We start from the raw sequence: 27,618 nt of genomic DNA, 5'->3' as shown, positions 1-27,618 counted from the left end.
CCATATTCAAATACAAGTGGGCATAACTTCCAGAAGGGCAGTACCTATCTCTGGGTCACCTCTGGGGAGTCCTTGCCACATCCACGAAAGTTACTTCCCTAGAAACTGTGAGATCCAGTGGAGGAGCCTGATCTGAGAGTCAGGAACCTGGGTTCTTTTCCTTGTTTGAGGGATCTTGGGCAAGTTATCAGATCTCTTTAAGTGCCAGCTGGACAGAGTAACTTAATTACAGGGTGGTTTGAGGTATGATAATATAAGTGAAAGAGCTTCAAAAGTAAAAGGTGGTGATGTACAAAGAAAAAATAGCATGGCAAACATGGTTATTAGCTGCAGCAAGCTCTGGAGCCTGCACACCCCGTGTGGACCTGGGAGAGAGTGAGCCTCTCTCCCAGTGGGGTGTTCTGTTCTTTCTTGATTGAGAGGTGGAGCCCCTTTCTTTGCAGCATGCAAAGCACTTCATTCCCTCTTTTTAAAAAAGGTAAAAATACAGAAGTTCAACCTGAGAGGTTGAACAGTTTCTCTCTCTTTCTTCCTTCCCAGATCCCACCAGTCATCAGGGAACAGGGTCACAGTGAGGCTGGACTCTTTTTGCGTTCCTGTTCCAGGTGCTGAGCATTGAACAGGACTCTTGATACACCATTCCTGGCCTGGACACCACCCATGACGCGCACTTCCCCATAGTCTTAAGGCACTTGAGTTGTCTCCTTTACCATTGCCGTCTTTTCCTCTCCATGTCAGTCACTCTGAATAGTGAGCATCTTGGTGTCCACACAGGATCTGAAGGTTGAAGGAACCCTTGCACTCATCTAGCTTTGTTTGTATTAGACTAAGTGTTTATTATTATTATTATTATTATTATTATTATTATTTTGTGCTTTCTCACCCAATTTCTTCATTCATTCAGAAACAGTTTTAAGTGACCATTACACATTCATTTGTTAAATTTTTATTGAGGGCTGCTATTTGTAAGACAGTGTGCTAGCATTAGAACCATTCTTGTCTTTCACTTAAGTTGGTCAGAGTGTGCAAGCAAACAAAGTGGTAGGTGGCCATGTTATGCAGAAAGGGGCAGGGAGGAACCACAGGCACAGCAGTGTGTTTTGGAACCTCCAAAGCAGGGATCATCTCAGTTCATTTGAGAGATTGAGGCATATCCCTGAACACATCATGCCCTGCTTTAAAGTTTTCTGTGGCTTTCAGTTGCCTACAGCATAAAATTCAACCTCCTGAGCCTGGCAGCTGACTGATTCACTCCTACCTGTGCCCCGTCTACCTCCTCTTCTTCATATTGTCTCTGCTTAGGGGAACCCCCCTTCCCTGCACAGTTTCCGCGCTTTCACAGTGCTAGTCTTCACCCCTCCACTTAGAGTGTCCTTCCCACCTAGCTCTAAATTCCATAGGCAGTGCCACTCCTCCTTGAAGTCTGCCCAGATTTTCCACAGCCATGAGAAATCTCTGCTTTTTCTGAATCTCCCTGGACTTACCTATCTCTCTCTTGATGCTGCTTTTTTGATTAAAATTATCTGCGATCCTTCTGTTTCCCCTACTGATAGAGAGTTCCGTGTGAGCAGAGATTAGGGTTCACTGTACATCCTCAGTGCCTACCAATAAATCGGAGCAGACCCCCTATGAGTAGTTGTCAGGGAGGGAGATTGATTTTTTTGGAGAGCCAGCAGAGACTTGGGGTAGAAGTAACCTAATGTAACCTAGAAGCAAGGGGAGAATCCCAACAGGGGATTAAAAGGGGAAGACTTTCTGGAGGAAAAAATAGGTACAAGAGCAAGTCATAGAGTTAAATTTCAGGGATCAACTGAGGAACAGCAAGTCAAGCAATTGTTCTTTTCCTGCTCAGGATTGTGGAGAGGCTTTGAAAATCCTGTGAGTGCTGTGGAATGCTGGGCATGCCTCTCCCCGGAATGTCCACAGCACCACATTTCACAGCAGATGCCTGGATTCTTGAAGGGTAAAGAAGCCCTGGAGTGAGAACAGTGAAGGCCTTGAGGCTGGCTCGAAGCCATATCAAGAAGGGCTTCTGGGCCACGGTGACAGTTGCTTTCAGCCCAGCTGTTAGTGGGGCCCTGGATGGTTGGTTGGTTGGTTTTAAACTTTTTGCTGAAGTATGACAGCAGACAGAACAGGACCATGGTCATCAGTGGAATGATTGATTCACAAGTGAAGCACATGGCCAGCACGTGATGTGTCCCTTGCCACCCTGCTCTTCGAGGGCACCACTGTCCACTGTCTTGCCATCTGATGACACAGATTAGTTTCACCTGTGGCAGTGCTGGATGCAGCTAGAACCACGTGGACTGTGCTCCATTTTGACTCCGGTGTCTGGCCCTTTCATGCACCCCAGAATGCATGAGACTCATTAGAACTGCCGTGGAACCTCATTCTTTGCTGTTCTCTGTGTAGTAGTCTGTGGAGCGACTCCTATTTGGCCATTTGGGCAGCCTCCATCTGGGGTAAGAGTGTAACGGTGCTGCTGTCTTCTGCTACATATAGGGGCACCTTCCTGTCAGGGACACACCTGGACTAGAGAAGCAACATATAAACATTCTGCCCACATAATTTGCATATCCACCAACACTCTGGTGTTTCTGAGGGTTATAATACCATCAGAGCTGAATTTTAGGAGGATGTATCTGGCTGTGGTGGCTTTGGTGGCTTTCAGCAGTGGTTTCAGTTGTTTCAGAGGCCCTGGTTGTCTGCAGAGTCCCGCAGGCTGCCACAGGGAGAAAGGGAGGTGAGCTAGTGGTCCTGCTCCAGGCTTCTCACGCCCACCCCACATCCACCAGGGTGGCCTGCTCATGTCTCAGGTTCGCTTTGGCCATCAGTCTGACAGGCTGAAAAGCCTTAGAGGACAGCTCCAGGGAACTGAAAACACTAAAGTTGTTGCCATCATCTCCAAACACTTATGGAGCAGGAGCCTGATCCAAAGGCTGCTGGTGGGGGACTGCAGACTGAGGTGCTGAGAAAAATGGAACTGACAGGGCTAGAGGCCCTTTGAATGTGATGGGGCATGGTGATGGTCCCAGAAACACAGCTGAAGTTTGAGTCTAGGTAACTGTAATGAAAGTTTTATTTGAAGAGAGAGGTGGGTTGAATCCAGAGGAGGACTTCTGGCCTTTTGAGTTCAAGGGCACTGGGAATAAGAAGTGTATAAACCTTGGCATCCAAGGAACTTGCAAGCTCTCTGGATGAAGGCATGGGTCTGGGGCCAGAGACAGATGCAAGAATCATCTGCAAAAAATGGGAGTGGAGGAGAGGAGAGAAACAGGAAAATCGGATACTGGGCCAAATCTTCAAGGTCAGCTGTATTTAAAGACAGAGCAGGGAAGAGACAGTACAGAGCCAGTTTGAAACCTGAAGATGGACCCAAGGGAGGTCTGGACCAGAAACCAGGACAGGCTGGTTTAGCCATGTCAGCATGAAAAAGTGGACATGTTCAAAGCTTCATTTTTATCTGGAAATAGGAAGTTTAGCAGAGTGTCTTCTCTGTTATTGTTCTGGGTTCTGGGTTCTTTAGGCATGTGCTGTCATCTTTGAAAATTAGCAACAGTGGTAACTCATCCAGAAATTTCAGTTTGCTCTGATACCCTTCCCAGAACACTCTAGCTAAAAGAGCTTACTATATTTGTGGGCATGGTTCCTCCCATCCAAATATCCATTAGCACTAGTTTCTTTCCTTAACACTCACCTATCTTAGAACTCCCTGGTAAGGAAAATGCCGGTCCCCAGTTGTAAATTCTTCCAAGGCATTAACTCATTGCTGACCCCTGCACATCACCCACTGCATAATTCTGTTGGCAATAGCCACCACTGTTGGAATCACCTCTGCAGTTCACTTAGTGACACTCAGTCTCCACCTTGATCATTAGGAATCTTACACCAGTGGTTTGAGTAGTGCAAAGAACAGGAAAGAAAGGGCTATTCAGAGGGAAGCCAAGAAGTGGCGCAGAGTGTCTCCGTTACTCTTCTCTGTTAGGGAGAAGAAACTGAGGCCCAGAAGGGGAAGGGACTAGCTCCTCTACCAGGCAGAACAGTCAGGAGGCCTCATCCTTGTGACTGAGCAGTCCAGTCACGTTCTAGTCCTGAGGCTCTTAACCAGGAGTACACATCAGAGTCACCTGGGGATTTTCCAGAATGTACCTTGGCCAGGTTCTATCCCTGAAACTCTGATTCTGGAGGTATGGCATGAGGTTAGGCCCTGGGTACATTGAAAGAGATGCCCAGGTGAGTCTAGAAGGCATTCCTCTTAGGAAGCCATCTGGTAGTCGTTCTGTTGGTGCTTTTTGTCTTTCATGTTGCTATACCTTTTGAGTGCAGGTATAATCTGCTTCTAGGGAAATATAAATTGCTATATTAATCTGTTTTCTGTTATTCTATAACAAAATACCTGAGGCCGTGTACCTTATAAAGAAGTTTATTTAGGTCAGTTTTGGAGGCTGATAGTCCAATATTGGGTGGAACTCATGGTAGATGGCACAGTGGCAAGAATGAGTGCAGAAGAATGTCCCATGGTGAGACAGGAAACCAGAGAGATTCAGGGGCCGGCTGTACTCTGATAACAGCCTGCTCTCAAGGGAACTAACTAGGATCCTGTGGGAACTCCATTAATCCCTTGGGCAGGGGGCAGGGGGGGGGCATCCCCAGTGACCTGATCATCTTCCACTAGGATCCCACTGCTTCTCAACACTGCCACACTGGGGACCAAACTTCCAGCACACGAACCTTTGGTGTCACACTCAAACCATATCCAAACCATAGCAAATAAGATTCCATTTAAAAGAAAAGGGGGCAGGGAATCTCTGTTTGAAATCCACATGAAATTATTAAAACTGAAAATGCACTAAATATTTAAGAGAGGAAGCACTTGATAGGCTATTAAGAAATGAGGATCTCTTGAGGCAGAAAGATTTTTTTTTCAATTATCTGCAAAAGTACCAATCACATAAATTTACATGCTAAATTCAAGAGGTTCACACAAATCCATAAATAGAAATAAAAATAAATAAAATAATTAATTGACCCTGTATAAGATGGTGTTTGAAAAAGCACTTTTTAATACTTTTGATGGCATTATTATTTCATCAGGCTTGCCACATTGCAAATAGGATAGCAGGGTTCTACGTTGGGTAAAGGTGGAAGTGGCATACTAATGTGGCAGCAACTACATATGACAGCTAGGTATGTGTACCCAAATCTCAGCTAGCAATAGTTTTCAGCTGTCAATCCCTCGGGACTATAAGAGCATAAGCATGCAGGGACCATGTGAACCCTAGGTCTGTTCATTTGTAAATGTTTACACTGACAGGTAATGGCTGATTGTAAGAATTCCATGCAGATTCTTACAATCTTATACAATTTCTGGTATTATATAAATACATGTCATTTATTCTGATTTTCACTGGGCATAAAAGAATCTCATAGCCAGGGGTGGTAGCACATGCCTGTAGTCTCAGCAACTTAGTGAGATCTTGTCTCAAAATTACAAAAACATAAAATAAAATAAGGATTAAGGGTGTGGCTCAGTGGTAAATCACCCTTGGTTCAATCCCCAGTACTGCAAAAAATACATACATACATACATATATTACAGAATAAATCTTCACATAATTAAAAAAAAATCTCATGCACTTCTGAAAATATCCTGAAGAGAGATTTTTGATAGAATCTGCTTCAACCTTCTGAAACTCCTGTTTGGTTACAGACAACCAAATGTTGATCTCCTGTGGTCTTTCTTAGGAGTTTAATCCCTGGACCCCTTCAGTGTTAGAAAAGTTTGATGGACTTTACAGTTAAGGACATGAGTAAGTTAAAAGCCTTAATTTGTTGTATTCACGGTTAGAATTTACTTGAAAATATGTGCCCAATGCTGCTTGTGAGATGAATTAGCCCTGGGAAGCAGCCCACTTCTCTCCACCCTAAGTACTTGACCTACACAGCAGATTTAAGCAAAGAAGAGATTTGGAACACTTCTTTCCTTCCAGAGCTTGCAGTTTCAGAAACATACTTTCCTATATTGGTCTTTAATACAAGAAGGAAACTGCCACCAGGGACAGAAACCGAAGAAAGAGCTGCTATTGAACCCAAAGATACCAGGTATCCTAAAGTCAAAGTTGATATCACACTCCCATTCAAGTGTACAGGGTGATGAAAGTGTGTGCACTAGAATTATACTTTTGTTTGATTTGGTTTGGTACTGGGGATTGAACCCAGAGGCACTTTATCACTGAACTACATACCCAGCCATTTTTTATTTTTTGAGACAGGATCTTGCTAAGTTCCTGAGCATCTTCCTAAGTTGCTGAAACTGGCTTTGAATTTGGAATCCCCCTGCCTCAGCCTCCCTGGTACTAGGGATTATGGATGTGCAGTATCACGCCCTGCCCACTGGTATTATGCTTTGGAAGCTGAAGTTGAACTATGCTCAAGACATATAAGAAGCTGTACAAAAATTTTACGTTTTAATTTAGAGATGGTTATTATAGTTCCTACTTGATACTTAATTAGAATCAGAGCTAATAATTAGTTTATCTAACTTAACCTTTTTGCCTGGTAGGTAATGCATTTGGAAAACTCTTCTCTGAAGGAATCCTTTTGTAATGTGACATAATCTCAGTTTATTTCAGAAATTCTGATTTTCATTCACTGGGTTCAGACTTTTATCATCACTTGCCTAAAATACTGTGCCATCATTTGATTGAATTGTTTATTGAGTTTCTGCTGTGTGCCCAACTGTAGGACTATATTGTCCATTTCCTGAATTATGAAGACTTGTGTCCATAATGAGTAAATCAGCATAGTCTTCCTATATGTAGTTCATGTGGAAGATACAAAGAACTGTGTAATGTGGGGTGCCTGCCCTCTATGAACCACTATCAGGTAGAGTATGAAGCTTAAGGAAAGGGGGTGAAGTAAATATCAATTATTACAAAAAGTAGGATCCTCCTGCCTCAGCCTGTAAAGTAGACTCTTGGAACTTACAGTCTGGAGTAGAATATTTTAACTAGGTCTGGCCTGGGAAATCAAGATTTTAAAAAGCCATAGATTTTTTTTTTCTTTTTTTTTGGTGTTTGCAGGTAGAAATCCTGCACTGTATTTTGTGAAATTCTTGAGGTGAAGTGAACAAAACTTACTTAGCAAGTTGTTTGTAGTAACCTGCTACATATTTAAATTGGTGTCATTTCTCTAGCTGTTCCAAGTGAAGATATTTTGTCATGATTTGTTTGTCTCAACAGTCTTTCTTAAATATTCTACACCTCGTTTAAAGAAAAATATTAATGAATTTACATTAATTTATATTTCTGAGAAATTTTATATCATTCCTTTAAATGAACTGGAGACATTCAGAAATTTTACAGAATTCAATGAACCAAAGTAGAAGCGTGCCTTTTAGGTGTCACATTATTTAAATCACTCTGCTGCTGCTGATGATGATGATGTTTGAACTTTCAGCGACTCACCCTTGTTTCCCATTCCATTTTCCCTCAAGTAACATTAAAAAAATAGAAGTTTTATCAACAAATTTGATTTCAGAGGTAGAATTCTAATCAATTTAATAGAAAATTAGTTAGAACTACAAGAAGTCAACTTGGGAACCTCTTGTATTCATTCCCTTTTCTTTGAAAATACATATTTAGGTACTATCAAACCCAGAGAATGCTCCCCTGCTATTACCTAGAATGCTCCTTCTCAGATCCAGATGTGTCTTGGCCATAGGTTCATGGGAGAATGTGAGATGAAGTTTCCTATTCTGCATTTTGGCATGTCAAGTGGTGGGTATCTGGACCACAGTGTTGCCTCTCATTTTTGTAGATGTCTGTGGGGAGTAATGCTTCCTGGCAAGGTATCCTTGGGTATCTGTGACCCCGAGTTAAGCACCATGTGAAATGGGCAGTGGTCCTAGATCGAAGCTTATAGTCCCATCTGTGCCTCCTCAAAAGTTAGTTCACTGCACTATGGACACTGGGCATACTGGTTAGAGCTGATCTGGAGAAGGAAATTAGGTAATCATTAATGTACATATCTGTCATTCTTTAATGACAGATTCTCAGCTGATAATGTCAGTGATTGTCATGTCATATATTATTTAGGATCATAAAAATTTTCTTTTTTCTTTTTTTTTTTTTTAAGAGAGAGAGAGAATTTTTTTTTTTAGTTTTTGGCGGGCACAACATCTTTGTTTGTATGTGGTGCTGAGGATTGAACCCGGGCCACACGCATGCCAGGCGAGCGCGCTACTGCTTGAGCCACATCCCCAGCCCATAAAAATTTTCTTTTAACTTTTTATTCTTAAATTTTTCAACCATATCCAAAAGTAGGATGAACCTCATGCAGCTTAACTATTGAAGCCACCCAGTTTCAACAACTAACTCATAGATTGTCTTGCACCATCTATATCCCCACCTACACTCTCTCCATTCATAGTTTCTGTCACCATCTATTCGTTTTTCCTGTTCAAGTGGTCAGTACGTACTCTTTGGCAGTTGACACCTTTTGCTCCAATGCCAGCCAGGTGTAGTGGCACATGCCTATGATCCCAACTTGGTAGGCTGAGGCAGAAGGATCACAAGTTTGAGTCTAGCCACATCCATTTAGTGAGAACCTGTCTCAAAATAAAAGGTAAAAAGGACTAGGGATGTAGCTTAGTGGTAAAGTGCCCTGGGCTCTATTCCTAATACCAAATATATATATATATATATATATATATATATATATATATATATATATATATATATATATATATAATGTTCTAATGCCAACCATCTCATACAACAGTTCTGTCCAGTTCCTTGTCTTCACTGCACTGCCACACTTCTTTAAATACATTCCTATCCCTACTGCTGGTGTGTCCCTGAGTTAAGAGTTTTCTCTTCAGTTCTTTATTATTTGACCTGCATTCCCTTCACACTGTGTAAACTACTCATGCAGAAGTCCCCAGCCACCAGGTGGCAACTCCCCACTTACCAAGTCCAGTGAACTAGTTTTTGTTCTCTACTTCCTTTATTCCCATAAACCCCTCCTCCTAGTGTGGTAAATGACAATCATGGGATGTTTGCTGTTTGGTTATAATCATAAAAGTGTCACACACAGTTGAGAGCACAAGCTGTGGAGCCGGGTGCTGGTCTGAGTGCTCCAGTATGTAGTCCTCCCTGACCTCTTCCCTGACCTCGGCTGTCTTCTGAGTGGTACCTCCCTCAATTCTAAACTGGGAAGAACAATAGTAACAACCTCATAGCATTGTTTTGAGGAATAAGTAAGTTTATCTGTAAAACCCTTAGAACAATACTTGGCAAGCCTAAGTGCTGTGTAAGTATCATCTATTATTACCAAAAAAAAAGAAAAAGAAAAAGAAAACCTAAAGCTTTTAAATGCAGGAGTACATAAAAAACAGCACCAAAATTCCCTAACGTTGTTATCACCCAGCAGTAAGTACAGTTTGGAGTGTGCTCATCTAACATGCACAATACATTTTTAACTAAACATATTTATACAACATTAGCCCCTCTTCCTCCCTAACACCCCCCACCACCCCGTCCTCTAGCTTTTGTGACAGTGTTGCCCAGGCTGAATGTTTCCTTGCCCCTGATATGTTCCTCTTAAGATGCCCCACTTGAGCCTGTTCCTCTGAGGAAGGCCCAGGGCCCACAGCCCACAGCTGCACTCTGCTCTCTCTTTCCTGTGCTCACCCTCAGCCATCTTTGTGCTGTCACTCCCTGTTCATCCCTGCGAACAAAGTCTGATTCATTTTTACTTTTTCATATCTCTTGCAAGCAGTTTTTTTTTTTTTTTGCATTCCAGTTGTCTCTGTGTGCATTCTCATGCTGTAACTCCTGATAGTGATAGGTACTGAGTTTTTTCCACTGCCAGCTCTTTTCTGTATTTTCTCATTTAATCATTACAGTCCTAAGAGGAAGAAACTCTGTCTTATTTTGCAGATGGGCAAAATGGGAGTTCAGGGACCATAAATGACTTAACATCCTATTATACTAAGTGGCAGAGCTCAGATTTGCACCCAGTTCCATCTGACACCCAGACGTGATCAAGTTGCCATCTTCCAGGCCTTCCATGGGTACAGTCTGCCTTGTCTTTCCCAGTCTCTCACTTCTAGTCCTCTTTGCCTGGGGTTGCTCAATCATTTTGCCCTCAGCCCTCCACTTACCCCTGTCACTCTGCCCAGAAACTTTTGGTGGCTCCCATTTTATATTAGAAAGCCACTTAAATCCTCACTCTACAGCTCCCCTCAATCCCTCAATAATCATTCTGAAATTCTCTCCTCTTCACCCACCTATAGTTTCCACCCTCCTGGGAATCATTCAGACCTGTATCAGCATCAGGCTTCTCTGCCTGCTGCAGCCATCACTGACCACCCCTCTCTGGGTTCCTGATTCCTATCTTTGGATTTTTTATTGGCCCACTTACACTGCTTATTTATATTCAGGACTTAATCATAAGCCCTTCCACCACCAGTCAGTACTCCACGTTCATTGTTGACAATGCCCAGCTCCAGCCCCAGCCTCAGCTCTAGCCCCAGCCTGCGGCTGTAAATGCCAGTGAGCTACAGGAGCTTTCCTCAGGACTTTCCAGTCTGTTCCTCTCTGAATCATTTCTCCTGCTCTTTCAAGAAGGCAGCACCACTCAAAGCAGGGCAGTGGCAACTGTTGCTTCTAATCCAAAGTGATGCAGTCTCATTTGTGGGTTGCCTTATTTACATCCATCCCATTAGACATTTGGGTTTTCTGCTTTTATTTAAGTGCACACATAGGAGACCACCTCCTGTCTGCTTAGCCATATTATAAAGCATGCCCCCTGTTTAATGTGAGGCCAGAGTCCTAAAGATCTCTGTTCTGTTTTATCATTTCACCAGATGTGGGGACAGAATTGCTACATGTGGACAACATCCAGGGTGAGGGGTCCCCATGCAGAAAACCTCCAGCCCTGCTCAGCCAAGGGGGTCATAGAGGATTGAAGGCAGGTCCTTCAGGAAAGCTGATGGGGAGGAAACCCAGTTCACATAGATGGGAAGGAAGGTGTAGGTTTTCTGGGTTTAGGTATCAAAAGGGCCACAGAGCACTTTGTCACAGGTAAGAGGAAGAGACCTCAACCCAGCTTGTGGATGTTCTACCTCCTGGCTTAGGCAGCTTGGTCTTACATCTCTTCCACTTCCTCAGGATACAGCCTCTGTGTCTTTGTATCCCGACTCTCAGCTTAACCCTAGGTTAATGTGGGGAATATGGATCAAGCTTGGTTTACCTAGAGTGAGTGTTAATTTATTGAATGCTGGACTCTTCTCCTCTTTACAGCTTAAAAAAAAAAAAATCAGAAGTCACTTCCTCTGGCACTGTGGTTCTTAAGTTTTAGGGAGCATCAGAATCACCCAGGGGCTTGTTAGAATACTGATAGCCTGGGCCCAACCCATTTCTGGTTCTGTAGATCTGGGCTGACCTCTGAAAAATTGCATTTCGAAGAAATCCTCAGTGATCCTGAGGTTGCCGCTGCTGGTATAGACCACAGGCAGGAGCCACTGTGCCAGAGAACTTCCTAGTGTGTGAAGGGCGCGGGGGTGGGGGTGCAGTGTCTTGTGGCTCTTTCCTTTCACAAATGTCTGGCACTTTGGAGTATAGTGAAACATGTCCTGGGTACATTTTTATATTGTTTAGAAATTTCTTCACTTCATATTGTAGTTTTGTCCCCAAAAGTAGTGCACAGGTCCTTTTAGGACAGGGTTTTGTCTTTTACATCCCTGGTCATACCCACTTCTTCTCTGGCCTCAGGAAGCTTCTGGGAGATGCAGGAGGGATGCAATGTGAGAAGTAATTAGGGGCACCAGGCTTCATTTCAGCCTTGGCATTTATTATCTGGATATCTGTAGAGCTTCAGCATCCCTGTTTGAAAAATAGGCATTATTACATACTACCTTTAACCCAATCTCCAAAATACAGTGTTAGAATAAAACACATACATGCAATGCATGTAACATGCTCCCATTTGTATTTTTTAAGACAGATACATGCATAAACATGTCTGTATATGAATGGGATATCCTCAGAAGGAAATGTGAGAAACTGGTAACAGCAATTGCCTGAGAAAGGCTAGAGTTCAAGGAGAACTAGTTTGTGTTGAAGACCCTTTCAGACTGTTTAAAATGTTTACTGTATACTTATTCCTTCATTAACATTTGAAAGCTAATTAATGAAGTAAGAGTAATATTTTTTTAGGGGCATTGTGAAAAGTAAATAAAATAATTTTACATAAAGCCCTTAACACAGACTTTGGCCAAAAAAAATCCATTGATGATGTTACCTTTAGTTTTTGTTTTAAATATTAAGTAGTGATTGCATTCATTCATTCCTTTATTCAGTCATTAGGTAAACATATGAGACATCAGGCCGTCTTGAGCCAGCCATGCAGATATAAGCAAATCTTTCCTCAGTCAGTCTTACAACACTAAGTAGAGAGTAAAGCTTGTTTGTAACTGTCATTTTCAGTGTTGACTGTAAATATATGTCTCTATGCATGGCTGGATTCTGGTGTAGCACAGCACGGAAGAGGCTGAGTCCTACACCTCTGTAGGTCAACCTCAGAGGGTACCTCCTTGTCGGCCCACCTTCAACAGTTGGAAACCTGTTTGTGGTACAGTATGCAGGTAAAATGCAGTGTAGCTCTCGAAACCTGGGTACCACACAAGTGGCCAATCCATGCTGGAGGTAAAAATTCAGAATTAGTAATTGACCCTAAGCAAGTGTGGGAACCCCAGGAACTCCACCCAGACTTCTCAGAACTATGCAGGGAACCAAGCAGGTGGGTATCCATTGGCTCAGAACAGTCAGTACTTTGCAGAATACCTGTGGCAAGGAGCAGCAAGGTATATCTTGTTTCTAAGAAAACAAACACTGGACTCATAAACACCCCCAGGTGGTAGGTTCACTTGCTAGCTGATGTGTTGGTTGCCACATCACATGTCTTAATCTAACCCACATATTTATTGAGGCCTCATTCTCTGAATTAGTCCATATAAGAGAGAAGGTGGCATTAAGATACCACATCTTGATTAGGACATGGCTTTGAAGTTGGGGAAATCTGAATTAAAGTCCTGTTCCTGCCACCAATAGCTATGTGATCTTGGGCAAATTGTGTAACCTTCTGAGTTTTGAAGTATGACAAAGTCAACCTCTTATGTTTCCAGAGAGTATTAAATATCTGTATAGAGTACTTGATACAGTAGCTGGCACATAGTAAGGAATAAATGTAGTTGCTGTATTACAGAGCTAAAAGTTTAGTTGGAAGACTAGTTGGAAGCACTGAAATAAATGGTGTTATAAGCCTTTCTTGAGAGCTTGATAACAGCTATTAATCCTCTCCTCAGGTTAACCCAAATTTTGCATATAATTTTAGGGTATTCAGGCACACCTCCCCATGACTACCCTTTTTTTGCATAGGTAAGTCCTCAGGTGTCCTTGAACCCCTGAATTATATATACATAGCAGGAATTCATAAAGGGAATTAGTCACCATAAGCAAAAGTAGTTAGAGAGACCTTCCTTACAAGAGATAAAAATGTGAACTGGAGCCTAAAACAAGAGAATTTAAGCCAAGAGAAGCAGGTGGAGAGAGCTTGGGAGGGGGATCACAGGTGGGACTTGAAAGGGCAGCCCCTGAAACCAGGGCCTGCCGATGCAACCTATCTCTGCAGTCAGATAGAAGTAGACGCTCCAGGTCTGGTTTCTGCAGTCAAACTAACAGTGCGTAAACCCAAGTCCAGCAGCTCGCCAGCTGTTTGGCACTAGGCATACTCAACTTCACTGTGCCTTGGTTTCTTCATTTGTAAAATGGGGGTGAAAATAGTACCTGCCTCAGGACCATTGTGAGGCTCTAGAAGGATACTAGACTGATAGTATCTAGCATATAGGCTGGTATGTGGCATTTAGCAAGCTCTAAGTAGAAATAAGCTCCTTTTGTGATTAGGATTTTTATTATGGTAGCAGAAGCATTAGGATCTTGAGGGTAAAGCTTTGGACTTCTTTTAGGGAAGTCCCTTTGGACTTCTCTTAGGGAATCCTGAGAAATCCCAGGAACTTGTTTGAGCCAACTTTTCAAAAGAATAAGCTGAAAGTGGTATCTGAGCAAAGGGTCAGAAGAAAATGTACTGGAAGAAGATTAGGGCCTGGAGAGCTGTAGCAAGCTGAGGCCAGCATCCCTGGCTCAAGGTCCTGGGAGCAAAGACTGGGTAATATAGAAGCCGGGAAAATGGGGAAATTAAAACATAGTTTTTCAGAGTCAGAGTCCCGAGAATTTGGAAAGTTCCAGAATGTAAGTTTGCACTGTCTATCGTAGCAGACACTGTTGTGTCCAGTAAGCACCAGGTCTGTGAAGTACTCCAATTGGGACATCCAGGTTGGGATGCACTGTAAGTGAAAAATACACACTGGGTATTCAAAAATGTAAACTACAATAATTATTATAAGGAATACCTGTCAATTCTGTTCGTATTAAACTTAATTTTACTTTTTTTCTATTTTTCTTTTCATGTCGCCAGTGAAAACTTTTAAATCATACATGTGGCTTGTATTTTTATTAGTTAGCTCTTGATACGAGAAGTTAGAAGGAGGATTGAGACCAAAGGATGCCCCAGTGACCAAGACAATGGAGATGTCACAGATGTCACTCAAGAAGGGATAGACAGTGGTATTTCACCTGTGACTGTGAACCATTCAAGTGTAAATTTAAATGGTCTACTATTTGGACTGAAGTAAAGGTGAAGTGCATTGATCACAGCTAAAGTCATAGGGTAGAGAGAGCTTCCTCTCCCTCCCCTGAGGACCAGTGTGTGTCAGGCAAGTGCTAATTTACGTGCATCCCTCAGTTCCTCCTGGAAGCAACCCTTCAAGGTATTTACCAGTATTATCCCTTCCTGTTTTACAGATGAGGCTCAGAGAAGTAAAGCACCTTGAAGTCATAAGTAACTAGCCACAGTTTGTATTTATCTGACTGTAAAAGCAGTCTGCTACTTTCAGAGCCCCAGGAGTGAGCCCTATGGGTACCTGGTCAGAAATAGTGAGAGTGGTAGCAGAGGGATATCACCAGACATGGCAAGAGCAGGGATGTCTAGCTTCTGGACACTTTCCAGAAGGAAGTGGCTATTAAGAAAACAAATTTAGACTTTTGTAGCAAAGAAATATATTAAATAGTTACAGTGATTTCAAGCTGAAGGAGGCTTAATCCTGTAGGTTAAGGTAATCCAAACGCAAATTTTTCAGGGTTTGTTCAGAGCTTTAACAGTGACCTGTTTTAATTCCCAGATAGAAATAAACACAGGCAGGCTCTGGAAGCAGAAACTGTCAGGGTCACCTAAGAAGTTTGTAAATGCAGCTTCTTGAGCCCTAGACCTATTGAATCAAGGTTTTCTTTGGTTGTTTTGTTTTTTTTTTTTTTTATTTTTTTTTTTTTTGTATTTGTAGATGAACAGCATGCCTTTGTTTTATTTATTTTTATGTGGTACTAAGGATTGAATCCAGTGCTTCACATGTGCTAGGTAAGTGCTCTGCCACTGAGCTACAGCCCCAGCCCCTGAATCAGGTTTTTTAAGCAAGTGCCCCAAGTGTTCTGGATACACAGTGAAGTTAGGAACTCATTGCCCAGGCTCTGTAGCAACCTCTCCTTCTGGATCTATTACTTGGTTTGGCTCATTCTCATGGCTCCCTGCCAGCTTCTCTGGGGCTCTGAGGATGATAGGATCATCTTGTGTCTTTAGCAAAAGCCTTACCTGGAATCTGGGGCAATTGTTCTTTTAACTGAGAACAGCCTATTCTCCTTGACTTCCATCTTGTGAGGTTGCTTAGCGCCTCACTTCCTGCTGGCAGTGTGTGGGGACCACCTCTCTAAGTGAGCCACAACCCCTAAATAGAGCACAGTATCTTCCGATAAGAGATTTTGACTGGCACCTGCCCCTCCTTTCTCCCCACTCCTTCCTTGTGTTCTTTCTGTTTAGAGACGGGTGGTGACTGTGATCTTGAGAGTAAGGTCAGCCAGAGCCCCAGCTATACCATGTAAACCAGTGTGATTCTAAGCATGAATATTTTGTAGTTGTAGATGAACACAATACCTTTATTTTATTTGTTTATTTTTTAACCTCTCTGCTTCTTCTATAAAACAGACACAATAAAAGAATGTATCTCCCAGAGTTATTGTAAGAACTAAATGCATGGAATTTACTCACCTGGCAAAGACTAAGTACTCAGTAAATGGTGGCTATCATCAAAATTAATCATTATTTAACTTATCTGTCTCATTATTATTCAGAGAGATGCACCCTGGAAGGCAGGTAAAATGCTACTAATGTAGGGTACTAGATAAGGAACTCAAAAGCCTGCTGCTCTTACAGGATGAGCTGGAGCCTTGTGAGAGCAGTTTTATTTTCCATGCTGTTGATTCTATGTAAATTTCTCTTAGCTGAGCTCTAGCCATCTCTTTCCCCTTTACAGACCAAAGCTCCATGCAGCCTTTCCTCGCCTCTCCCTCTCAGTCTCCTCCCCCATAACCAGCAGCTTGCTCTTTCTGCCCTTTGCTCTCAGAACTGTGCAGAATGAGTAGGACCTGCGGCTGGTCACAGGTTCCACCACTATTGGCCTCACAGCCTGCTACTGTGATCTGGCTGAGAGAGAATTTATGTCTTACTACTCCCTCCTTTGAGTCCTAGAGTTTGGGGTGTTCAGCAGTGATGGTATGGCAATAATAGCATAGCTAATATCTGCAAGTTATTTGCAGTTTACAAACAGCAGATTAGCAGTTGCATGTTGTTCATGGTTCAGTTACAGCAAACAGAAAGCGCTCTTGGCAGTTTCAGTGGAATGGGCTTAATACAGGGGTTGGGTGCTTGCCTAATCACCTGAGGTCTGGAGGAGCAGGTTCTCAAGAGTCCCTAGGAGGGACTGCCAGCACGATAGAACTGGCCCCCAGGACCCAGTGGAGAGTGCAGAACCAGGAGGCTGCCACAGCCACGGGGACTCTCATCCTTTCTCTACCTGGTTGCAGGTGGCTAGGATGCCCCTGCATCCACACCCAGTAACTAGCTCACCACCCTGCTTGTTAGCAGAAATCAATCTTCCTGTCACTCCCACCTATCAGAATATGTTAATTGGCAGAATTGACATTTTCCAGCGCCCTGGCAGCAGGAGAACCTGGGTGTATTCATGTGCGAAGGACACCATAGCCAGCTACCACAGGCTCAGGGCTTAAGCAACAGCAATTTATTTTCCCATGTTTCTGGAGTCTAGAAATCTGAGGTCAAAGTGCTGGTAGGGTTTGCTTTTCCTGAGCCTTTCTCCTTGACTTGTGGATAACCATCTTCTAATCTTCCCCCTGTACCCATGTATGTCAGATTTCCCCATCTTATAAGGACACCAGTCATACTAGGTTAGGGTCCATCTTCAAGATCTCTTTTTATCTTAATTCCTCTTTAAAGACCCTGTCACCAGATACAGATTCTGAGGTACTAGGGGTTTAGAACTTCAGCATATGAAATGGGGGAAGGCGGGCACAGTTCTTCTCATGGCCCTGGAGATGTCATTTTTCACTTTCCAGCCCTACAGTCCATAGGTCATGCTAGGAATAGGATAGGGCTGCTGCCTAGGGCCAGCCCATTAGGGTTTGCAAGAGCTTGTTGCAGGTTGCATGGTATATGATAAGAAGATGCAGGTGCTAAACAGGCAGAAAAACATATTCCTTATTTTTATTGTAGTGATAGACTTTTTTTTTTTTCTCTTTTGCCATGCCAGGGATTGAACCCAGGGCCTCTCGAATGCTAGGTATGCATTGTTACTGAGCTACATTCCTAGCAGCCCACAGACTTTTTCTTTGTTTTTGTTTGGGGGTTTGTTTGTTGTTGGGTTTTTTAATTTCATTTTGTTTGGTACTAATGATTGAACCCAGGGTACTCTGACACTGAGCTACAGTCCAGTGCTTTTTTATTTTGAGACAGGGTCTCAACTAAGTTGCCCAGGCTGTCCTCGAACTTGTGATCCTCCTGACTCAGCTTCCTGAGAAGCTGGGATTACATCCCACACACTTACTTTATCTGATACTTTTAACAGTCCTTTGAAATATGAAAGTATTATTATTCTGCTCATTTCCATGAGAAAATTGAGGTTTAAATTGTTTCCAAGTCTTGCCTAGGGCCTTAGAGCTGGGAAGTAGCAAGAGCAAGACCACATCCCCTGGCTGATCCTTGACGTGTCCCCTGGAACTAGCTATCCAAGCCGCAGTGTAAAGACAGAGTCACGGGTTCAAATTTGGGGGCTCCACAGGTGTACTAGCATATGTTGAGAGGGAAGCCACTACTCAGATCCAGGTTTGTTTCAATCTTCCTTTAAAAGTAAAATCTCTCGATTTCTTAACTGTCAACATCAATTTAAAGTTCAGACACACACACACACACACACACACACACACACACATACACACACATACACACACAAGAGCTAACTCTGTGTGTGTGGCCCAACTAAAAACATCTGCAGTCTGGCTTTGGCTTGCAGACTCTGATAGGAATAATAAGTGCTCATGAGAACAGAAGTTTCTCAACAGCCTGCTCTGCACTCCCCTGTTCCCACCAAGGCCATGTTAGAAAGCCATTGCTACCTGGTCACACAGCCTTGAAATTGGAGAGTAATCTTGATCTTCTGCTCGTTTCCCTCCATAGGGAGGAACCCAGGGAGCAGCATTTGGTAAACACATGAGTATGCCCGGTGCACTGAGCAGTGCTCCTGCCTGCTTCTGACAGCCCTGTGAGATGGGTCTTTTTATCCCCCTTTTTACAGAAGAGGGCAGACAGCTGGAGGAAGGCATTAGAAGTTGAAGGCAAGATCAGAAAGGAAATAGAAGCCTGTGGCTTTTTTTTTTTTTTTTTTTTTTTTTTAAGCTGCTCTTTCATTACAGCCACAGGGGTATGTTTGCTCATGAAAGTTGGCTTCGCTCCAGTGGTTCAGTTACTGGCCAGGCCATGATGGCCCTGGGGCTCCCTGGGGCCTTCCTCCCAAAGCGTGCTTGGTGACACTTTCCATCCCCACCCTTCTCTCCCAGCTTTAGGCCCCCCCACAAACAAAGATTAAAATGTCCATATTTCCCTAATGGGACATCTTGTTCCTGGGAATTTCTAGGAACCGGAGAATTCAGATGAACCACAGCATTAAAACCAATGCAAATGATTTGACTAGCTAAATACTACATATGTTTATTCAAATCTGTTACCCTTACATGCAACTGAAAATAAGGCTACAGAAGAGTTAGCCAGAGTTTCACCAGATGGTGGTCTGCACAGGCTCACGCAGGCCTTGACCCTTCTGGGTAGAATGGAGCACTTGGGACCCCAGATGCTGACTTCAGCCCTTGCCCAGCTGGTGCACAGGAGAGGGGAAGACTGCTCTGCAGGCACCAGATAGATAAACAAGGTGCCTTCTGTCCAGGAGGGGTGTCACATAAACACAAGGTGGTCAGCAGGCCCACTGTTCCAAGTCAATGAGTGTCAGCCTCTCCTGACTAAGAGCCACATTGTGGAACATTTAGTGATACCCTGAGTATGAATAGATTTCATTGGAATTGCTCTCTTTCCTTGGATTTAGTTGGAATTTGATCCCTCTCCAGAAGGGGTGGCTTCAGGAGAGAAAAGGATTACAAGGTGGACTGTGGTATACAAACTGGGTTGCCTCAAAGCCAGTTTTTCTAACCTCAGTTGCCTCCTCTGTAAAACAAGGATAGATAGTAATGCCCCATTCAGGATTCCAATGAGTGGTCCTAGAATGATGCAGCCTGTGTACTCTCAGCCTCCATACAGACATTGGTGTCTACCCTGGAAGCTGTTCTTGATGTAAGGAAACCAAATGGGTAGCATTAATAGCACAAACAACAGACATCCTTGCCATTGAAAAGACCAGAGCAAGCCCTCTGATAGTGCCAAGACAGTTGGAGATAGCCTGCCCAGTCCTTGGTCTTGTTCTGCCACAGCCCAGCTGTTAAGGCAGAGCAAAGCACTGAGAGCACCTTGCCTCTCAGGAGTGAAACAATAGGAGCCCTGCCTTGAGGCCAGGTAGCTCAGCCAGGAAACTCAAGAGTCCCTGGAAGAGGCTCCCCAACTTGAAACAATATAATTTTGATCTGATTTCTCCATAGGAACAAAGTGATAGTCAGAGATTATATTATTTTCCAGTAGCCCAGTTTACAGTGTTCTCTAGGATTGCCCATAAATACCCCCATTTAACTGACTTTTGAAGCTATTGCTGTATGATATTCAGTAGGAAGCTGTTTGTGTTTAATAACTTTGTGATGCTATAAAAAATCTCCCATCTCCAAAACTTTAATCAGTTATTCATTTACCAGCACAGGGGAAGGAACTTTCAGGAAAAGATTGAGTGGAGCAGAGAGCAGTGGCAGGATTGGGCTCTTCCTGAAGCACAAAAGGAAAGGATCCTCTTTGTCTAATGTCTCTGTGAGGGCAGAAGCTGTGTCCATTCTACCCATTTATTCTTAGCTTGCTATACCAAGTACTAGTAGCACTCATTTAAAAATGTTTTCCAGCTGGGCGTGGTGACACACACCTATAATCAATCCCAGCAATTTGGGAGGCTGAGGCAGGAAGATTGCAAGTTTGAGACAGACTCAGCAACTTAGTGAGACCCTAAGAAACTTAGCAGACTCTGTCTTAAATAATAAAAAGAACTGGGGTTGTGGCTCTGTGGTTTATTGCCCATGGGTTCAATCCCTCATACCCCCTCCCCCTGCCAAAAAAAAAAAAAAAAAAAAGTGTCACATAACTAGTTCCCACCTGCTCAGAGGCTGAAACTGAGACTGAGGCAGGAGGATCACTAGAACCCAGGAGTTACTGGCTGTATTTGTCATGTCTGCCGTGGAACTCCTGGGCTCAAGTGATCTTTTAAAATAAATGAATGAATGAATAGATAAATAAATAAATAAATAAATGGTCTTGCGTGGACTTTGCAAAGCCTGGGACCTGCAAGATTCCCCAGTGGAAGGCAGCAGGGAGCTGTGAGAGTGAGAAGGCCCCACAGTGAAGAAGCAGGGCAGAGCAGACGTCAGAACACTGCATAAAGCCAGAGCTGGCAAGCATGAATTGGGGATTGCTAACTGTTGTTATCTTTTTTCTGTTATATTTTGTTCTTCTTACTAGCTAGCTGTTTTAAATCCTGATTAAAATTTAGTCAAGAAGGGAAAAAGTCCCCTGTATTCTAGGTGCCAGCTTTCTCACCACTTTGAGAGGGACCTACCCAGGCTTTTTATAAATATAGCCTGACTGTGGACTATTTGCTTATGGTCACACGGGGTGGGAGCAGTGACTGGTCAAGGTCCCATCTGTGTGACCTGTTTGCAGTTACAGGAAAACTTGCTCAGGCCTTGGAAAGTTTGTGCCCTGGAGGTTGAGGAGAATGCTTGGCATTGTTCTCACGCAAGCAGCACATTTAGAAAATCCTGAGGGTGCAGCCTGGAAACCACAGGCCACTCAGAAAAGGTGTCATGTTCACATTCTGGAGGCTGAGAACAGCCACCAACTGGAGGGGCAGCCCAGATCAATGTGTTGCAGGGGAATGAAATTTGCAACCAACTCACTGGGCACTGGGCACTGTTTGGGGTGAGGTTGCCCACAACCTCACGTTCATTTCAGATGCTGGCCTGGGAGCATAGAAAGGGGCTAGGCCAGGTGGCTGGGTGTGGGCAACACCCCCGAGGAGGAGATCTGAGGCCTCTCCTTGGGTGGGGCAGCAGTACTGAGGAGTCTGAGGAAGAGACAGCTAGTCCAGGAATGTGTTGAACTGAGGTTGCCCAAGGCCAGGACAAGGCAAGGCCACCCTGCCCTGCCACATGCTTCCTCCTCCCAATTTCCTGTACTGTTAGGGCTTCTTTTTCCCTGTGGCAATCCTCTGTTGGCTATCACCAACCTTTGTGTCTTACCTTGATACTAGAGTGTGGCAGAAGTGCCTGGGGGCAGAATCAAAAAAGAGCTGATCCCTGAAGCCCTACCTAGACCCACTCAGTCAAAACCCTTGACACTCAGTGACCAGAATTGAGGAGAGGTGGGCAGAACAGTCAGGTAAAGGAATTCCAATTCATGGTCTGTATGACCACCACCACCACCACCACCACCACCACCACCACCACCCCACCACCACCCCCACCCCACCCCCCCCACCCCCGGCTAAAATAATAGCAGTTGCATTTTATGAGAGTGGCTTGGTCCTGTGCTAACCCTTAGGTATGCATCAGTGAATGAATCCCCAAAAGCATTTTGTGGTGATTAGTAGTATTTTTATGTTACAACCGAGAAAACTTGAGCATGGTGGCACATGCATGTAATGAGGCAGGAGAATCACAAGTTCAAGAGCAGCCTGGGCAACATAGCATGACCCTGTCCCAGAAAAAAAGGGGGGGGGGCTGTAGATGTAGCTCAGTGGAAGAGCAGCCCTGAGTATGCAAAAACAAAACAACAACCTCAAAAAATCTTGGGCTCATGAACGTGAAACAGTCTGCCCACTTCTACCTGTCTGGGAAGTGGCAGAGGCAGGGTGCAGTCCCAGGAATGTGAAGCTGCTCATGAAGCTGATTTCAAAGTTTTGCACCCAATTAAAAGCAGTTTTATTTGTGCACCTGACCCAGTGCTTCCTCCAACCTCAGAGGGTACAACCTCAGAGATCCTTGAACTTAGTCCTTGGGGACATCATAATCTGGTGAAACTCAGTGTTGGAGTACCATAATGCCCACGTGGTGGACAGCATGGAGCCTGTAGCTTGCTGGTGTTTTTTGCAGCCTGACTGGTCTAAGCCTTCCTGCAGCTGCAGGTCCTGCTGAGGTTGAGTCAGCCTGGGTTTGCTGCTGGCGCCACCGCGTCCTAAGACTGCTGAACCCTTGCCTAGTGCCGGCAAGACACACCTACTGTCCACCTGCTCCTGTGAGTCATAAACTACCACACTGCTGCTAGGCCTGCCAGCTCTGTCTTTTCCTCCATTCACCATCATGCCAAGAGAAAACTTAACCATATATGGCAGGGGCACCAGGCAGTTCTTGTCCCAGGCCTGCCTTCCTCATGAAATGTGCCACTAGAAACCAGGCAGGTCAAAGCTCAAAGGCCAGCCTGTTTCCGTTGTTTGACATCAGGTATCTGGGGAGAGGACAACAGGGCAGCCCCGAACTCAAGGGCTCAGACAAAAAGAGGAGAGTCAATCCTAGCCAAACATATAGGGAAGGGGAAGATAATAGGATTAGCAAACCCTTGGCCACTAGGATGAGGCCAGAGAGATGTCAAAGGAAGGAATGATAAAGCTTCATTGATTATTTCAGACTTCCAGCTGCTCATGCGTCTCAGTTGACATTTACTGTGGATCTGTCATTGAGTCTTTCAGCCAAAAGTTTACCACTTTTTCTTGAATAAAGACTGCTTACCTGCCTAACATTCTGGAAACATTTGCACATATTGATAGCACCTGAAAATGTGATTTTGTGCAGAAGTCTCTGGAGAGGCCTTCTCACTGTTTTCTCTTGCCAGGACTTGCATCAGCCTAATAGTTGGGTAAGAGAGCTCAAAAGAAATAAACTCAGTTTCTGTTAGAGTATGTAGTAGTTGTATTAAATTGACTTGTAACGTGGCCTCTGGTGGCCAAAGGCCCCTTAACTACTGCAAATATTGATATTTGTTTCTTCCTAGAAAATTCTTTAAAAGGCCGCCCTTATGCTATATGTTGGGTTTCATTGATTAAACTGCTGCTCTGGGTTTCTGCAAACCAAAAATTTATGTTGACACTCAAATGGATGATAAGCTGGAACATCTAAGCCACCACTGGGATTGCTCAGGGCATTTTAGTAACTGCCTCGAAGAGGCTGTGCTGATGGGCAGATGCATCCATTTTCCTTCAAGTAACACACATTTTCTATGAATGTTTAAATAACCTAAAGATGACTGTTATTCACTATTTGAAAAAAATTTTTTTCAGATTTCAGGGAAGAACAACCATTGAAGATGTCCAGCAAAACAGCAAGCACCAACAACATAGCCCAGGCGAGGAGAACCGTGCAGCAGCTGAGACTAGAAGCTTCCATTGAAAGGATAAAGGTAAGGAGCCCAAGGGACAGAATCATGCCTGCTGTGGTCCCTGCTGCTCTTCCAAGACTGGGAAATGAGTCAGAGAAGAGGGTGCCATTTAAGCCAGCTTGCTTCCAGGATTTTCCTAGAGCAGGTCAAGGGCCTCACAATATTAATTTTTATTACCTACCTAGCCCAGGCCTCATTTAAAAAAAAAAAAATGAGGAATCAGAGTCTGAGTTGACCCCTCTTTACAAAATCCTGCACAGGATTTGCAGAGGACCTGCCTTCCCTAAATGAAAGGGGTCAAGTCTTATGATTGCTGTGTTCTAAATTGGGACAGGGAGGGGTTTCAGGGGGATTTCTAAAATACCCTCCTCATCCATCTGGAGTTTATCAAGTGTTCTAGGGTATCAGTGTATCTGAGGGTGCCTTAAAGTCAACAATTGGGGTCTTCCTTTTAGGAAAACATAGCTTTTTAAATGTGCACCCTTTGGTGACCATTTTCTACCCCCAGGATAAAGGCAGGTCCCACTGAGGAGCTGGAATGCATTTCTTAGATCACATGACTTTGAAGTCTTTCCCTGCTTGGTTCCAAGAGAGGACCCTGGAATGTGGTGACTAAGGCTGTTTCCTAGGAACAGAAGCAGTCACCTGATAAATTCCTCTGAACTGGAGATGGTCACCTGTCCTCAAAGCAGCAGGCTGCCGAGTGCAGAGCTCCGTAGAGCCAGCTCCGCCACACTCAGTGGCCTGGGTGCCTGACCTGATTATTACCTGGGGTCTTCCACCCAGGTTTCTGAAAACAGGGTATGACATATTCCAAGCCTAACTTAAGCTGGAGAGGGGCACAGTGTTTTCCTATGCTGGTTTTGCCCTTTGTATCTCCCCAAACCTAATAGATAACAATAAATCTTTCCTTTTATTCTGCCTGCCCCCATTCGAGGGACAGAACCTAGGGCTTCACACATACTAAGCCAGCACTCACCACTGAGCAACATCCCCAGCCCTCTGACAGTAAATATTGAAGCTCTACAACTTGGCTTCAGAGTTCTGGCTTCAAGCCAATAATTCAGTTCTGTTCTGTTTCCAATCTGTTTTTACCTGGATAAGAACTGATAGAACCTTCCCTTGATTCACAAACTTTTCCTTCCCTGATACATCCCACAATTTTGATTCTGAAAAATTTCAAACCTAAAGAAGACTTGTAACACTAAATATTCATATTCTCTTCACAAGAATTGGCAAATTCTTAACATTTCACCATGTTTGCTTATATCATCCCCCCTATCCACACATATAATTTTTTCTGTAAGCCAGTTGAAACTTATTTGCATTTCTAATAATAATATCTAACACATGGTCCATTTTTTAAGAACCCAGCCCACTCATTTTTCAAAATCACCCCTACTTGGGTTATGCTCCTTTGCTGATCAGACTCTCATTAAGTATTTTGGCAGGAATACCAGCTAGCTGGCTGGTGTGGTATTCTCAGTGCTCACGTGTAGGGACAACCATGCCAGCTTGTCTGATCACTTGGCTAGGGAAAACCATCCCTGCCAGGAACCATATCCCTTTGCACCTGACTAGTTGTATGAGAATGATGTCTAAGGCTGCTTATCCTGTTTGAATCAGTCTCCACCCCATGGCTTAGCGTTCAGTACACTCTGGAGGGTTCTGAATAAAGGATTTTCGTCCTTATTTGTTGCTTTGGTTTGTCTCCTCAGGTCTCAAAGGCCTCTGCAGACCTCATGTCCTACTGTGAGGAGCACGCCAGGAGTGACCCTTTGCTGACAGGCATACCGACTTCAGAAAACCCTTTCAAGGATAAGAAAACCTGCATCATCTTATAGTGGAAGAATGGAACCGTTCCTCGCCTCTTCCCAACAAAGCAAATCCTGAGCGGCTCCTTGAAGAGATTTGCCTCCAGCTTATTTGGTAACCACTGCTAATAACTAAAATGCTCTTCTCTTGGAATAATGGACTCTAAAGTCTTTATTTTCCAAGTTGCCCTTTCTTTAAAATACCCTTTACTGATTTAATACAGAATAACAATCTTTGTTTTCCATTTGATAACTATGGTATTACTTTGGGTTATTGTTTAAGGAGAGTTGGCCTGGGCCTTCTTAAAAACACAATTATATATTTCATGTATTCAGTTGATTCAGATATGTTAAGACTTAAAATGCCTAAGCACCTGTCAAATTAAAATGCCAAGAATAACTTCAGTCCTGAAACCTTTATATCATATTCTGCTCTTAATAAGGTTTGTGCCAACCTGTATAGTGTACAAGGGAAAGGGGTGTATTTTGTATATGTATGTCTTCGTATGTACACATATCAAAGCTTACTTCCTCATCAAAGCTCCCCTCTCCATGTAACAGCAGTTCCTCAACTCCAGAAGTTGTATTTATCTTGAGCTGTGTAGGTAGAATAAAAATTCTTTTCATATAGTTATTGTGCAAAAAATAAAGAAAAAGCATCCTAAAGATTGTATTCATTGTGATCAGGTGATATGTCATCTCTCCTCTCTTGAAACTTGCTGGACCTCTTAGGTGATGATGAACCATGCCAATTAAAAACTGAAACTGAACTGAAAGCTCTTTGATAAGGTATTAATTCATAGGGACCCTTTTGGGCTTCGGCCATCTTGAGTCTAGAAAAGGGGAGGGGACCCTTGGAGGAGGACTGTAGCAGCTGTGCTTTCCTGGGGAAGACATCTCTGAAATTTCTGCCCTGGTGATTAAAATAAGATAGTGAACAGTGAGCCTGACCAGGGGGAGCAGAAACATGTAAAAACCAACTGCTCTTCTCAGGCCAGCTTTGCAATTTGTCCCCCTCTTCTTCTCCATTAGCCTCCCCTGTATTCTCCCTCTGCTGCTAGAGTATTTTCAGAGGTGACATTCCCCTCCCCAGACCCAGAAAGATGAGACTTGGTGGGAAAGAAATAGACTTAAAACATTAAGGTGTCAGGACTCATGCTCTCCTCAGATGTCTGCAGTTTCAACCCTGCCTGTCCACAGACCCTCCAAGGGAAACTGCCAGCTTCCCAGGAGGGGCTTGGACTCGGCGGTACACTCCTTGGACCATAGGGTCCCAGCTGCTGGACATGGAGTTTCTCAGCCTTCCTCTGAGAAGATAGGACATATGTCCTCAAGATGTCCATGGGGAAGCCAAAGGCATGCATCTCCTCTGGCCAAAGGGGCATCATGACTTTATCAGAGAGGAAGGAAGGCTCCTTTTTAATTAGGGGCCAAACCATGCTGAGGATATGACACTTTAGTCCACTTTCAGCTCATTAAAAAGAACTACTAATGAAGGGTTAAAAACTTAATCACAGAGGATTCAACCCTGAGAAAGAATTACTTACGATGATTTCCTTACTTATGTACAATCTGCCCTGAAAAGCAAAACCTTTTAAAATCCAATGCTCTGGGCTTGAACATCATGCTCATTGGTGGTGGGTGAGCAGATACAGTCCTGTTTTTAAATGGCTTGAACGTAGTCAGTGTTCCTCCCACTCACCCGTCGACT

At 43.7% G+C, this 27,618-nt stretch overlaps 1 protein-coding gene across 5 annotated transcripts in view; it reads left to right on the top strand.

Moving 5' to 3' along the window:
• Gng12 (G protein subunit gamma 12) overlaps window positions 1-26,673 on the top strand; it is a 120,813-nt gene extending 94,140 nt beyond the window's left edge. For all 5 annotated transcript variants that reach the window (XM_077803695.1, XM_077803693.1, XM_026409784.2 and 2 more), the window contains 2 exons: window positions 23,996-24,114; window positions 25,812-26,673. In XM_077803695.1, the coding sequence (XP_077659821.1) occupies window positions 24,022-24,114; window positions 25,812-25,937 (219 nt within the window). In that variant the 5' untranslated portion in view covers window positions 23,996-24,021 and the 3' untranslated portion in view covers window positions 25,938-26,673. The remainder of the gene's footprint in view (window positions 1-23,995; window positions 24,115-25,811) is intronic.
• Window positions 26,674-27,618: the final 945 nt, after the last annotated feature.

The sequence above is a fragment of the Urocitellus parryii genome, chromosome 11 (assembly GCF_045843805.1).
Source record: "Urocitellus parryii isolate mUroPar1 chromosome 11, mUroPar1.hap1, whole genome shotgun sequence".
Lineage (NCBI taxonomy): Eukaryota > Metazoa > Chordata > Mammalia > Rodentia > Sciuridae > Urocitellus > Urocitellus parryii.
The sequence above is the reverse complement of the archived record's forward strand: the minus strand, read 5'-3'. Positions and strand labels throughout refer to the sequence as shown.